This window comes from Opisthocomus hoazin, chromosome 6 (genome assembly GCF_030867145.1).
Source record: "Opisthocomus hoazin isolate bOpiHoa1 chromosome 6, bOpiHoa1.hap1, whole genome shotgun sequence".
In the NCBI taxonomy this organism is placed as follows: domain Eukaryota; kingdom Metazoa; phylum Chordata; class Aves; order Opisthocomiformes; family Opisthocomidae; genus Opisthocomus; species Opisthocomus hoazin.
In genome coordinates, this window is record NC_134419.1 from 29,362,465 (window position 1) to 29,376,465 (window position 14,001).

General features: G+C 49.7%; 1 protein-coding gene and 1 long non-coding RNA gene across 2 annotated transcripts; one reads left to right on the forward strand and one right to left on the reverse strand.

The window, feature by feature from the left end:
• The first annotated feature begins 1,581 nt into the window (after positions 1-1,581).
• On the forward strand, positions 1,582-9,212 carry TNFSF4 (TNF superfamily member 4). Its single transcript, XM_075424783.1, has 3 exons — positions 1,582-1,779; positions 7,147-7,189; positions 8,857-9,212. Exons 1-3 carry the CDS (start codon positions 1,582-1,584, stop codon positions 9,210-9,212), a joined length of 597 nt encoding a protein of 198 aa, XP_075280898.1.
• LOC142361768 (uncharacterized) lies at positions 4,064-6,579 on the reverse strand. The gene is made up of 3 exons (XR_012764374.1): positions 6,426-6,579; positions 5,342-5,449; positions 4,064-4,589 (listed from the first exon to the last, which is right to left on the reverse strand). It is a non-coding gene; the product is annotated as an uncharacterized LOC142361768 (long non-coding RNA).
• Positions 9,213-14,001: the final 4,789 nt, after the last annotated feature.

A 14,001-nucleotide genomic window follows, 5' to 3' on the forward strand; every position in this document is an offset into this window, starting at 1 on the left:
CCTTGCTGTGGCTCCAGCCGTATTTCTAGATGAGGAAGGAGGGTTGGGGTTGCTCCCAGGGCCTCTCATCAGGCTGGGACTCAGCTGGGGACTCCAGCTGCTGGTGAAAGCAGGACGAGAATTTCCACATGCTCAAGAACCAATGGAAAATGTGAAAGCTGAACCTCCCTCAGTAAGTTTCCACGACTTTTGGTTTGCTCTCAAGACAAACACCAGAGCGTACTCCTGACTCAATCCACCAGCTACCGGCAACTTGAGGTTATTTTTCAAGAACAAGGGTGGTGAGGGTGGGGTGTCCTGACGGCAGGTTGCTTACCCTGCTGCTGTACTCCCCCCTTGATTTGGTTTATGTTTATAGGAAAGATCCTTGCCTAGATGGAAAAAACACATGAAAGAACGTTACTCTTGCTTCCTCTGCATGCAGAGTACGTGTTTGTCAGGACATGTGCCTTGTGACAGGTTGAGAGCACACATTTTGGGGAAGGGAAACTTTCTGACAACTCCCTGAAAGACAGATATACGATAATGCTCCCAAGGGGCTCGATCCTCACCAGGACGAGGCAGCGCCTGACTTCAGTCACGACATGGTAATTTACAGCAGAAAAAATTCTGGCTAATGGAGCAGTGGAAAGAGCAGTTCTGGACTGCCCCCAAAAAAGACGCAAAGCCTGTTGCCCAAAATAAGCACAGGAGATGGTCCTTGCTGCAGACAACTGACATTTAGCAGCTCCGTGTGTCACAAGCAAATGTCACAAGGAGACCAAGCAAAGGGGAGGTGCTGGTGTCCCAAGAGACAGGCAGTCCTCTTCCAGGAGGGAAGCCTGGATGGCTCGGGGGTGCCCCTCCGAGCGCATTCCCTGGACTGCAGGTCCAGTGTGTGCAGAAGGGGATGTTCCCTGAGCAGTTCTCCATTTTCTCCCTCTTAGGCTTCATGCAGCATCCCATGCGTTTAAAGCCGGAAGATAAAGGTGAAGTGAAATGGACAGTGTATATTTTCTCTCCAATTCTTTATGCTGTCCACCTGTCCCACATCCCTTCCTATTCATTGCTTCTTTACAGAAAAGAGATTTCAGCAGCAATGTATGCTGCTGAGAAGGGAGGGAGCCAGCCCTGTAAACCCTCTGCCTGAGGCTGAATAGAAAGATGAGAGGTTTTATTGAAAGAAGATCGAGTGAAGACAATTACTGTCCACCCAACTCTTAGCTATTGTTGGAAACATCACGTATCAAGACATCCACAGCTGAAGCTATGAAAGACATAAACACATCTACTTTCAAAGGCCCTTACTCAAATCTGAACTGGGATGCAATAAATCAGCCTCCACATTCACACACCAAAAAAAAAAAGAAAAAAGAAAAGAAAGAAAGAAAGAAAGAAAGGAAGGAAGGGGAAATTCAGATTAGTCACAAAGAAGTTCCCCCGCCTGCTTCTCTGTGCGCATAAAGCAGTCTCCTAAAGGCACTGTCTTCACTTGATCTCATCTCCTGGGACAGGAGCACCTAGCTCATCTGCCCCTGGCTCCTCCAGGCTCCTGCTGTGCTCCTGGCCCCTTGCCCAGCACCTGTTGGCAGCACTGCTGAGATGGAAGGACAGCTAGATGGAGAGACAAGAAACCAAGACAAGACGGGTCGTGAAACGGAACCTGCAGAGGATGCATGGAAGAGCTGGCAAAGGGGACAGGTTAGGAACACGCTGCACCTCGTGTCTGCGGCTGCTCAGTGGATATTACTGCTTGCCTGCTTGATTTACCTTGGTATAAATTCTCTGCAACCCTCAACGGTAAGAGCTCATGTTCAACCCATTGTCTGCTGGCCTGTAAAGCTTTGTATGGGCTTTTTTTTTAAAATTTTATTTTTGAGAAAAGAAAAAAGCATTTAGATTTATCCCTATTCAAACCACAAGATTTTAATCCCTTCCTTAATGATTGTCATTCTTTTTTGTACATTGCCTGTCCTCGGAACAACACTCAGTATTGCCCAGTGCAGTGTCTGGGGACAGGTTGCCTGGAGGGGGACATCATTCCAAGAATGCTCTTTACACCGGCCCCTGGAGAGAGGGAGGTCTGCCTTCCCCCTACTCCCTCCCCTACTTGCAGCAACTCAAGTGCATTTCCATTTAATTAAATGGGATCATCTGGGTGGATGTTTTCTTTCAACAACTGCATGTGGAAGAATCTGAACCCAGGTTATTCATAAACAGCTCCTGAACTTTTAAAATGTACTGTATGTGCAGGCAGATATGTGAGTAAGCAAGCTAGCTTGCGACAGCTCAAGCAAGATCCCCGAAACATGTCAGCACTCTCAGCCTGCACATGTCCTGGGCTTTAGGAGTAGTCATCTCCATCTGCAGAGGACAACCTCTGTGTGTGTGTAGATGTGAGAGAGAGACAGTCTGATAGGGCCAGAGAGAGTTTGTGTATGTGTAACACTCCTGCAAACGATATAAATAACAGAGATGCTTGAAACTCAGAATACTTAAGCAAAAACTGCATCAAATACATTTGTCCCTTTCATGTGTTTGCAGGCAGGTGGATTGTCACCAACCTTTCACTGCTATTTCAGTGTTTCAGTGCTGCTTATGCTGTAGCTACTTCTCCACCCACATCTTCTCCAGGAGCTATGTACCACTTTAAAGCTTGTTGTGCTTCATCTTACCGGAGTTCATTCTTTCCTCCTGCTTAGACTTGGCAGAGAAACAAGCCAGGCATGTAGCTATGCAAGGAAGCGATGGCCTTGTGCTCTGGGTCTTCTGTTGTTTAACGAAAACCCTTGTGCTCTGCGCAAGTTTCACTGGCCTGTGTCTTACAGTGGTTATTAAACTGCAGAATGATGACCCCGATAATCCTGAAATATAACATTTTTCATTCAGTGCAGTCCTCTTCTCCTCCCACTATTTTGGGAGAAAGAAGTTGCACTGGAAGCCAACAGAGAAGGGCAAGCTATCACACTGCTTGAGATGCAGAAACCTCTCCTGGGTCATATTCTGATTGCGACTCCTCACCTCAGCATCTCTCTCTTCTGTAAAAATGTGAACTCAAATCCTCCTCCTCTGGAGGAAGATGGCAGAAGCTGGCAGTGCTGCCTGTGAGCCTTACAAACCCAAGAGAGCAGCAGCTGAGGAAGGGACACACTACATGCCTGGAGTTCCCCTTCCTCAACAGAAACAACCGAAACAGGGTGCTCGAGGAGCAGCGACTGCAGCAGATGCAAAGTCCAGGCCCTGGGAGTCACCGGAGGACCTTTTCAGTTTCAAACACTTGCTAACTGCAGGCTCAGAACCGGTTTCTGTTTTTAAGCAGATAACCGTGGTGTCCTGTTTTGACTGCAGCATGCTATGCAGGAGCGGTCTCGCAGGCTATACATGGGGGGATTTCATCGCGCTGGTGCTACAGGGCTGGGTAGTATAACCATCTAAATGTCTACGGAAGAGGCAGCAGTACTAATCTGACTTGACTCTCGGGGCAGTTTAGGGAGATGAACTTTATGGAAGTGGGGGCACAGCAGCATCAGAGCAGCAGGCTGTGAGCGCTGGTCCGTGGGACCAAGCGAGGGGCTGTCCCTGTTCTTGGGAAGAGTCTCCTTCTACTCTCCAGGGCTGGAGAGTGCCACGCTAACTTTAATAGCAAGACAGTAGCTGTGTTTTTTCATAGCAAGACCATATTTGATTACTTTCCGTTGTCCTCTGTCGTGGCTGAGCCTGGCTGGATGCCAGGTGCCCAGCAAAGCCGCTCTGTCACTGTCCCTCCTCAGCTGGACAGGGGGGAGAAAACACAATGAAAGGGTTGTGGGTCTAGACAAGGAGAGGGAGAGATCACTCACCAATTACCGTCACAGCCAAAATAGACTCAACTTGGGGAAATCAGTTCAATTTATCACCAATCAAATCAGAGTAGAATAATGAGAAATAAAACCAAATCTTATAAACACCTTCCCCCCCACCCCTCCCTTATTCCCAGGCTCAGCTTCAATCCCATTTCTCTCCCTCCTTCCCCGGAGCGGCGCAGGGGGACGGGGAACTGGGGTTGTGGTCAGTTCACCACATGTTGTCTCTGCCGCTCCTTCCTCCTCAGGGGAGGACTCCTCACACTCTGCCCCTGCTCCAGTCTGGGGTCCCTCACACGGGGTGCAGTCCTTCAGCAACAGGCTGCTCCAGCGTGGGTCCCCCACAGGGCCACAGGTCCTGCCAGAAGCCTGCTCCAGTGTGGGCTCCCCACGGGGTCACAGACTCCTTTGGGCATCCACCTGCTCCGGCGCGGGGTCCTCCACGGGCTGCAGGTGAAGATCTTCTCCACTATGCACCTCCAGACCTCCATGGGCTGCAGGGCCAAAGCCTGCCTCACCATCGTCTGCTCCACGGGCTGCAGAGGAATCTCTGCTCCAATGCCTGCAGCACCTCCTCCCCCTCCTTCTGCACTGACCTTGGAGTCTGAAGAGTTGTTTCTCTCACATAGTCTCAATCCTGCTGCAATTGCCATTATGCTGTTTTTTTTCCCTTGATTAAACATGTCGTCACAGAGGTGCTACCACTGTTGCTGATGGGCTCAGCCTTGGCCAGTGTTGGGTCCTTCTTGGAGCCTGCTGCCATTGACCCTATCAGACATAGGGAAGCTTCTAGTAGTTCCTCACAGAAGCCACCCCTGTAGCCCCCCCACTACAAAACCTTGCCACACGAACCCAACACATCCTGAGAGCTCCTAAAAAAAACCCTGGACTGTCCCGTGAAAACATAGCGCAAATAATGTCATGGCACATGCTCAGGAAAGCCAGCATCTGCAGCCCAGATGGTGCTTAACAAAAGGGGACAGTGATCTGGTTTCTGTCATGATACTGCTTGGAGAGCAAGCCTCAGCCGTGATTTCCAAGAGACCAAGTTAAAAAAAAAGGTAGCAATAGTCTGCTTTCACATCTGCAAGGTTCATGAGTTCCCACCTCTGCTGGAATTGCCTCCTCTTGCCACAGCAGCTGGGATCAGACCATGGGCAAGGCACCTGCAGGTGCGATCAGGGGGTGTGAAACCCCACAACGGCAAATGCATGGGAGGTAAAAGCCTTGAGCCGCTGTTGGGAATTCAAAGGCTTCTAACGATCTGTTGCAGGACGGTTTTGCCTGGACAGGGTGGGAAAAAGTGCAGGAGGAGTAATCATGCAGAGGTTTAACGTAGATGAGGAAGATATGGCCATAATCCTAATATCTCCTGGCGTGGAGAAGGTACAACCCACTTCCAGAGCACAGTCGTTTGCAATCTGTGTGACACACGGAGTCGGACATGTGATTGCAAAGGTCTCCTAAATCAGTGCACGTTGCTACCGTCCCCCGAGATTTGCGCTTTGTGCAGTACAAACCTGTTCCTGAAACTTCTGTCATGTGGTATGGCTCTGCACACAATGGCCCACACAGGAGGACATCTCACGTTTGGGGATCCAGAACAGGCGAAAAACGATGTGGAAATTCTGTGTGTATAAGATACGGGGAAATCTGAAGCAGTCAGTAAGGAGCACGTCTCTGCCCTCAGCCTTTCCCACCCACCCTAAGAAGGAAGAACAGAGAAAGAGGGGTGACTAACTTTGCTACTAGCTCGCGGACACCCTGCCGTGCATTGTGCCCGACAGTACATTCTCTCCTCAGCAGAATTTATGAGTAGATCATTGCAAAGTGCTTTGAGGTTGCGCAATAACTGGCAGAGGTGTGTGAAACAGGTAATATGCATCCGTGACAACAGGGCTGATATTCTTACAATTGCTACAAGTTTGTCACCCAACCTGTGTTTAATACACCCCGTCCACCAGTGGCCAGATTGTTCACGTTGCGGTGGATGTTGTTTGACATCAGAAGCTCAGAGGTCCTGGGCCTAGCTATCAACTTGTTGGGAAACTACCTGGAAATCCCAACTGCCTGAGCCAAAGAGTGAAATGCTCGTGCACTTCAGCACCTAGAAAAAGAGTAAGAGTAAGACTTGAGCTGCTGAGGCAATGGTTAGGATCAGTAGTGCTGGGGGAGATGGTTCCACCGGAGCTGGCATGCAATAAAAGCTAGTATTCGGTAGTCGAATCCAGCCTTGCTAGTGGAACAAGCAGTAGAGCATCAGCTGTGGCAGCACTAGAGGGTGCCAGAGCAGACCTTTCCCACCACCAGCACCCACCTCACCCTCCGGCACCCACCGCACAGGGCAGCCCGGCTCCAACCTCCTGCCCCTACCTCTTGGCTTTACCAGGGCACAGCACTGAACCTGCAGATGTGCATGTCTATGCTCACTCTCTACTCTGTCCCACCACTTTCCCGGTGCTCAGAGTGAAGGGGGTGCTCTCTTCGTGTAACAAGAGGTCAAATAAACGAAAGTCAGCCCAACACGCATCTCGCCAGCCCACCTTTTCCCTTAGGAAACCGCAGGCACAGGTAAAGAGAAGAACACGGAGTAGCGAGCCTAACCTTTCATTTTTTAACCAGGCAAAGCGCTGAAGACTTGTGGTTGTGAAGAGACTGCAGATTTGGGTCTCCTGTGGTTAAGATGAGAGATGGGTTTGAGATGCAAAGTTCAGATTTAAAAATCTAACACAGAAGTTTGGTGTTTTGCGTAGCTGATCAGTAAGATACACACTTCTGCATTTGCATTCACTTTTTCTGTTATACTCACAGAATGCAAATCAATTTTAAACGTGTCTCAATGCACTTCCGAGGGATCCGCTGAGACACTCGCATCCGGCAACAGCCTGACCCAGAGCGCAGGGAACCCCAAATCTGGACCCTCCGCTCAGTGCCTGCAGGAGGAGGGTGGCGGGCAGCAAGGACACATCAGGGGTCCCAGCCCTCGGCTGTAAGGCTGCTTGGAGCGGGTGATGGAGCAGAGGCTTAGCACCCCGCGGTCTCTCCTTACCGTGTGGTCTGCCTCAGTGACACTCACCGGGGTGTTCTTCTACACCTCACCAACATTACCGGCTGCGCTCTGGGGGCTCAGCACTGCGCTGGATGTCGGGCTGGCTAGGAACTGGCTAGAATATGAAATCATATTTTATAATGATGATATAAAAGCAATTGAGGAGCATAGGTGCCTTCGGAGGCGGGGTCCCAGTCGGGAAATGGAAGAAACAGTGGCAGCAGCGAGGGGCCCACCCAGTGCCTTACCGAGGATTTCTCTTCCCTTTTTTCACAGCTTCAGAGCAAAGAAGTGCCGTGGACCCACATCCGCTACACAGGTGGGTGGGCGTAAGGGCAGGGGCCACCCCGCAGGGCCCCCGACCCCTCGGGCAGCGCCGGTACCCGCTGACAGGCTCCCGCTTACCAGCCAGGCTCCCCACAGTCTTTCCTGGAGGGAGGAGGCTCCTGGACACTGGTATTCCCCTCCCCTCCCCTGGTACTCCCCACTCTGCCCCTCGGTCCCTGGCAGCTGGTGGCCCCTAAAATGCCGGAGGGCGTTAAGCGCTTCGTGTCTTGGGCAATGGCTGTTTCTTGGGATGGAAGAAGGTGCCGGGAGAACTGCCTGGGGAGGAGAGGGGCCAAAACTGCCTCTGTGCTGCAAGGTGCCAAAACCAGACAAAAGGGTTTTCCCAGCGCGGAAGAAAAAAACCCAAAAATCTGCGTGGATTTCTGCAGTCCTTACCTGTCTACTAAAACAAGCATTCACTCTGCGAAAGGACGAGAAAAGTGTTTTTGAGAATTTACTGAGTACACGTGGCATGCTCTTGGGGTATTTCTGAAACAAGTCAATGATTTCCTGATTTATGAAAAATGTAAATGACTTCCTGGGGAAGAGCGAATGAACGTATGCACGGTAACAGAAATAGCAGTGCTCTTCGTGCCGACTACGTTGGATGTTTTGTCCGATGACACACCTCAACAATAGAAGCAAATACTAAAATTTTAAAATCATGCTAAAAATACTTTTGACGGTTTTACTTTCAGTTAATATTGTAAGGTAGCAATTAGTCTAAGCTGATAAAACCCTATGTTCTTAGAGATAAAGCTTGAAAAATTTGGCCTCAGCCCGGAGGGGCTGTGCTGCCTGCCAGCAGACCCTCGGGGTCCCCCGGTCCCAGAGATTTCAGCTGGTGTGCTGAATACCCAGGAGCACAGCAGGGATACCTGTCCACCACAGCCCTGGGAACTCTTACTGCTCATTCCAAGAGAAAATCTTTCATGCCAAGTTCTGGTTTAATTTTTCCAGACTCTGCTCTGTATTAATTTGTTTCTTCTGTTTCTGTCTCTACACTGCTCTTTTATCCTGTCTTCTGTTAAAAAAAAAAACAACAAAAAAAAAACCAAACAAAAAACAAAACCAAAAACAACAAACCCAAAGACAAGGACTTCTGTTACCACCATCTCCACAGAAAGAAAGCACTTTTCCTCTTCCTTCCAGTTCTGAACACTTTTTCCTCTTATTTACTGTCTTTATTTTCTGTTCTTTTTAGGAACCCATGCTTCCTAAGCTCACAGAGGTTATTTACTCACATCTCTGTATTTTAAGTAAGACATACAGTAAATGAATAGTGCATAAACAGAAATGTGGAGGAATAATTCATACAAACTGGAGCTGTAGTCCAAAAGGCACAGCTTGCTCAGGAGTGGAAGTCTAGAAATTTCCGCTGTAGAGGATGCCTGTCTAGGGTAGATGATATTCTAGCTCTGTTCTGCCCTATTCTCTAGTTCACCCTCTTCCCTTCCTATATTTTTCCATGTTTCCTGCAGTCAGTCCGTATAAAATGGACATGTAGGCATGGTGGTGATGGGTTGATGGTTGGACTTGATGATCTTAGGGGTCTTTTCCAACCTTGACGATTCCATGATTCTGTGATTCTATGAAAACGACCCATTTCCAAGACGACGTTTGTCATTGTGGGATCATCTTTGCTTTCTTCCATTCCAGGCAAAACCATCAAAGGAGTAGCCGTGAATCTCACTGCTGAAGTAGGCTCTATTCAGATGAGAAATGGTTCCATCATGATCCCCCATGATGGCCTCTACCTAGTGTCCTTGAAGGGCGCTATCCTTTTCACTGACCTGGAAGAGGAGGACTTGCTGATGCTGTGGAAGACGGACAAGACGACCAGTGAGGTCCTCTGGAAGCAAACTGTCCAGGACAGCAGCAACACAGTAAATATAACCACAGTGCTCTACTTGTTTGATAAAGATAACATCACCCTGTGGACCACCTCCAATGCCACCATCTCAGATTTGTCATTTAGCCTTGTGTTAATAAGTCCCTTCATTTCCTCGCTGTAGAAGATGACTTACGGAATGTAACATGTAAAGCATAGCCTTTCCTACCAATCCATTTGCCTGTGGGAGGCTTGTTCTCACAGGCTGTACTTGTATAGGCAGACTGCTCTAGACTCCTTCCTTGGGGCTGCAGAAAGCCTCAGCTGGAGTGCCGATAAACCACAGTGCAAACGGGCTTTATCTAGTACATGCCATGTTCATCTCTTCGGAGCTCTGCGCAGCTGTTTTGCTACCTAGGATGGATCTTTCTAACTTTGGAGAAACGGATGTGTGGAGCCCTTGAGAAGAACAGAAAGGAAAGCCAAACAAAGTCACCTAAGCTTAGCTCTTATTCAGAGAAAGCCCGGGTTTCTCTGTTTACTTGACAGTATCTGTATATAGTACAAATGCACTCTATATTTGCTAAAATAAAAGTCTGGTAAATCAGGAAGATACCTCAAGTGCCTTGAAGCCATTTGGAGAATGGAGAACAGATCTGCTTGACAGCTCTCTGCCTGGCAAGGCAGGAGACAGGGAAGAAGTGAGAAGGGATTTCCTTTGCAGCGATCTGCATAAATGCTGGCTGACAGGTAAAGGCCACAAAAGGAAGGTGGTATTTTGAAATGAGCTAACAGGACTGCACTGGAGAGAAGAAATGCAGGTCCTGCAGCAACTGTGAAGTTTTTAGGAGCAGCTTTTAAGACCGGAGGCCCACTGGCTTTTTCCAGCTGTCTGACAGACTACTCCTGAGCTGAGTGAGTATCTGGTGGGACATCTATATCGTGGCACCAGCTCTTGGAGGTGTTGAGTTGAAGGAAAAACTCAAGCACGCACACACACAGATTGGCTTGACCCAGAAATGATCCAGGCACGTAAAAATTTGGAAAAGCATGAAGACTCTTGATTTGGTGGGTTCTCTCTGATAAACCAAGTGAAGGCTGCAGGTCTGCACATCCTTTCCTCTGGGAGGATTCAGATGGTTCAGATGCTTCAGAGAGATTCACAGGCATAACATTCATGGTGCACCCGTGCGCACCCCGCTGAAGTCAGACTGCTCGCGGTGATCCCAGGCTGCGCATCCCTCTTCTCCTTACAGCTTGTGGCTGCTGAATTCAAGTCCTGCCCTGCCTGCGCTGCAGGCAGCATGTGACCTGAGCACAGCCACCTACCGCTCTATTTTTTGATTGAAGTGGGGCAGATTTCAAAGGCAAGTCAACTGTCTGGCTCCAATGAACTCCAGCAACATTTCAGCATCTCGCTGCTGGCTGTACACTCCAAAGCCTTTTGTTGAAAGTATTTATGTATTTATATTATAGGCATAAGAATGTTACTTTGGATTTCTTAGAAACACTGGGAAGGGTTCAGACTTTGGGTTGTCAGGGCTAAGCTCCTCTTTGCAGATGCTCCCAATGCCCCGGTGCGTTCCTGCTACATGGGCACGGTGCTGCTTGCCCGCCTTGGCTCCCCTGTCAACCGGCTGCAGGCTGAGCACTCCTGTGGGCTCAGGTGCCAAGCAAATCTTCCAGGCTTTGTCGAGGTTTTCCGTATGTTTTGTACTGTTGTTGGTAGGTTTTATGAACTTCACTATATGGGGCCAGGCCACAGCCCCAGGGGAAACCTCTGTGGCTGGAGCAGTTATTCACGCAGTGCCGAGAAGCAGCTTTTTCTCAGCTTGGGACTGAGAAGCTGTGGGCTGACTTGTGCCCACAGAATGCTCCTCCCCAGCTGCAAGGGGCACTTTTGGCTCTTAACCTCTGGCTGCTCTGCCCGCCACTGGGACCAAAGGCAGCTGCTCCTTGCCCCCAAGCTGGGGATTGTCACGCTCCCCGGCTGAAGTGACGATGTGTTTCCCTTCCTAAAAGCTAATAAAACTTTCCTTTGTAACCTTTGGGCTTGCAGTGTCCCTTAGGAGGGGGTGCTGCTGAATTGTACATTCACTGTGTTTGAGCAGACACTTTCACTGGTATGACAATGGCATGAAATTTTCACAAACTTTATTTTTTTACAGCTCGGCTTCAGTTTCAGCTCTCCCCAAGGGTATGCAGGGCTGGTGCTTCCCAGCGCGGACAGGGGAGGCCATGTCAGTGATGTGGGCAGGGGCACACAGGACAGCAAGAAAGATTAAGCCTAAACTCAAACGGATTTGTACCTGAGAAGGGTGCACCCCTCTTTCTTCTTGTTCAGAGCAGGAGAGGGCATTTCACACGCTGATTCCTCTGCACTTTCAGGCTGACCTAGACTGACCAACATAAATACACTTACACGCGCTTGTCTTGAAATAAAGGTTGAAACAATTCAATTCCTGAGACTAATTATTTGAGAGACAGACTATTCTCATTGGTAAGTTTCCATACCATCAGCTTCTCTTTGTATCTGGCTACCCCTTCCTCCACAAGGTTAAAAGTCTCTTTGATATGAGAAACATTAATTTTTGTTATTGGACTTGTGAAGGTCTTGTAGGAGCTGGTAGATGGTGCTAAAGTCAAATCTTACAGCTCTGCTCAACTGGGTCAGTGCACTGAGGCTTTAGGTCACCCCTCGAAGCTCATTACAGCTGGAGGTGCTGCAGTGCAAGGCTGGACTAGGCAGTTTCTGGGGACAATCCCTAGCTCCGGAGGGACGTTGTCCTTCCCATGCTTACTGCCACTGAAACAGGACCTCGTGGTCTGTCCCACAGGGCTTTTCAAGAGACCCATTTCACAGAATACAGTCATCAGCCAGGGATTACTGACCCCCTCACGGTTTTAAAGTAATCTGCACTGCTGCTGTGTCTTGTGTTTAACGCACGCTACTGCATAAACTAGAGGTGGCCACCATGTATTCCTTCCCTTCTCTCTCCTCTTTCCTGCCACTCCACTCATGTAAAGCAAGGGAGAGGGTGACAAAGCTGATGTAAGAGCCACAGTCACCCCCAGGGAAGGAGCTGGCCTCACCACATTGATCAGAGCCATGTGGCTGTTGCTCCCCAGCTGAGAAGAAGCTACCAAAGGCAGTGCAGAGCAGAATGGGATGGGGGCTCCTGCTCTTTACACAGATACAAGAACAAATGATGGGAAGCATTTAATTTAAACTCCATTCATGTCCCTTCAAAAGTCATCTCCTTTCCTACCACAAATGGTTGCCAGTAATGGTGGATAATGAGCCTGTGGTTTTTAGACACCACTTAGATTTCATCAGCAGGCGTGAGTCACAGCTATTGCCTGTCAGCTTCACCAGCAAGGGAAATGAAAATGCTAGAGTGTGCTTGGCAAAGTGCAATCGATCCTACTGCTGTAAAGCTGCCACTGTCCAGCTCGGACAGCAGAAAGCACACGGATTTATCTTCCATATTCAAGTATCAAAATCAGAAAGTACGATATGAAATTCAACAGTCTCCTGCAGTAACTGGAAGGTTTGACTTAGACTTATCTCAGCAGCATCCATAACTTCAGCCAGTAGAGCTGTTCTCTGAGCTGACAGTTGGTTATTGGTTTCCAGGGGATCCGGACCAGGCCCAGAGATTTCTTGCTTCCAGCTAAGTGGTAGTCCACCAAGCAAATTGAGCAACGCTCACAGAGGACTGGGAGAAGGGGAGTTGGTTCCAGGACAGAAAGGGACAGTGGCAAGAGAGCTCCAGAAGGATTTGTCACTTGCCGTTTGCAGCCTTGTATGCCCTAAGGCCAGGGAGGATCGGAGAGCTTATTTGCTCAGTTCTCTAAAGCTGTAAAGGGCTAGCAACCTGGGCAAGCAGCGCAGAGGCTGAAGGCGTGTCTCCCCATTCAGGTGCCAAGCAGTGAGCTCACTTGCTGGTAGCTGCTCTGTATCCCAGGGCAAAATATACCCTGATGGCACCCCACGTGCTGCACTGCAGCAGCTCCCTGTGCTCACGGAAGCAGGAGCCTGAGGACACAAAAACCCGCAGGCCAAGGCGGGAGGGGTCAGTGGGGCTGGCTGACCTGTCCCAGGGGAGCTGAACGTGGGGAAGGACACTGGGCAGAAAGCCCAGGAAGCATGGGGAAGCAGAGCTCAGGAGAGACACGATGCTGCAAGTCTGTGGATTGTGCTTAGGACTTTGAGACCATGGGGTAGGACAGAGAGAATCACAGAACCACAGAATGGTAGGGGTTAGAAGGGACTTCTATGGGTTATCTAGTCCAACCCTCCTGCCGAAGAAGGGTCACCCAGAACAGGCTGCACAGAACCTTGTCCAGGTGGGTCTTGAATATCTCCAGAGAAGGAGAATCCACAACCTCCCTGGGCAGCCTGTTCCAGTGCTCCGTCACCCTCAGAGGGAAGAAGTTCTTCCTCATGTTCAGACGGAACTTCCTCTGCTTCAGTTTGTGCCTGCTGCCCCTTGTCCTGTCGCTGGGCACCACTGAAAAGAGTTTGGCCCCCTCCTCCTGACACCCACTCTGCAGATATTTATAAGCATTTATAAGGTCCCCTCTCAGCCTTCTCTTCTTCAGGCTGAACAAGCCCAGCTCCCTCAGCCTTTCCTCATAGGAGAGATGCTCCAGTCCCCTCACCATCCTCGTAGCCCTCCGCTGGACTCTCTCCAGTAGCTCCTCATCTTTCTTGAACTGGGGAGCCCAGAACTGGACACAGTACTCCAGATGGGGCCTCACTAGGGCAGTGTAGAGGGGAAGGAGAACCTCCCTCAACCTGCTGGCCACACTCCTCCTAATGCACCCCAGGATGCCATTGGCCTTTTTGGCAGCCAGGGCACACTGCTGGCTCATGGTTAACCTGTTGTCCACTAGGACACCCAGGTCCCTCTCCGCAGAGGGAGAAGACATGACTAAAGGAGTGTTTCTCCTGTGAGCTCACGCTCAGT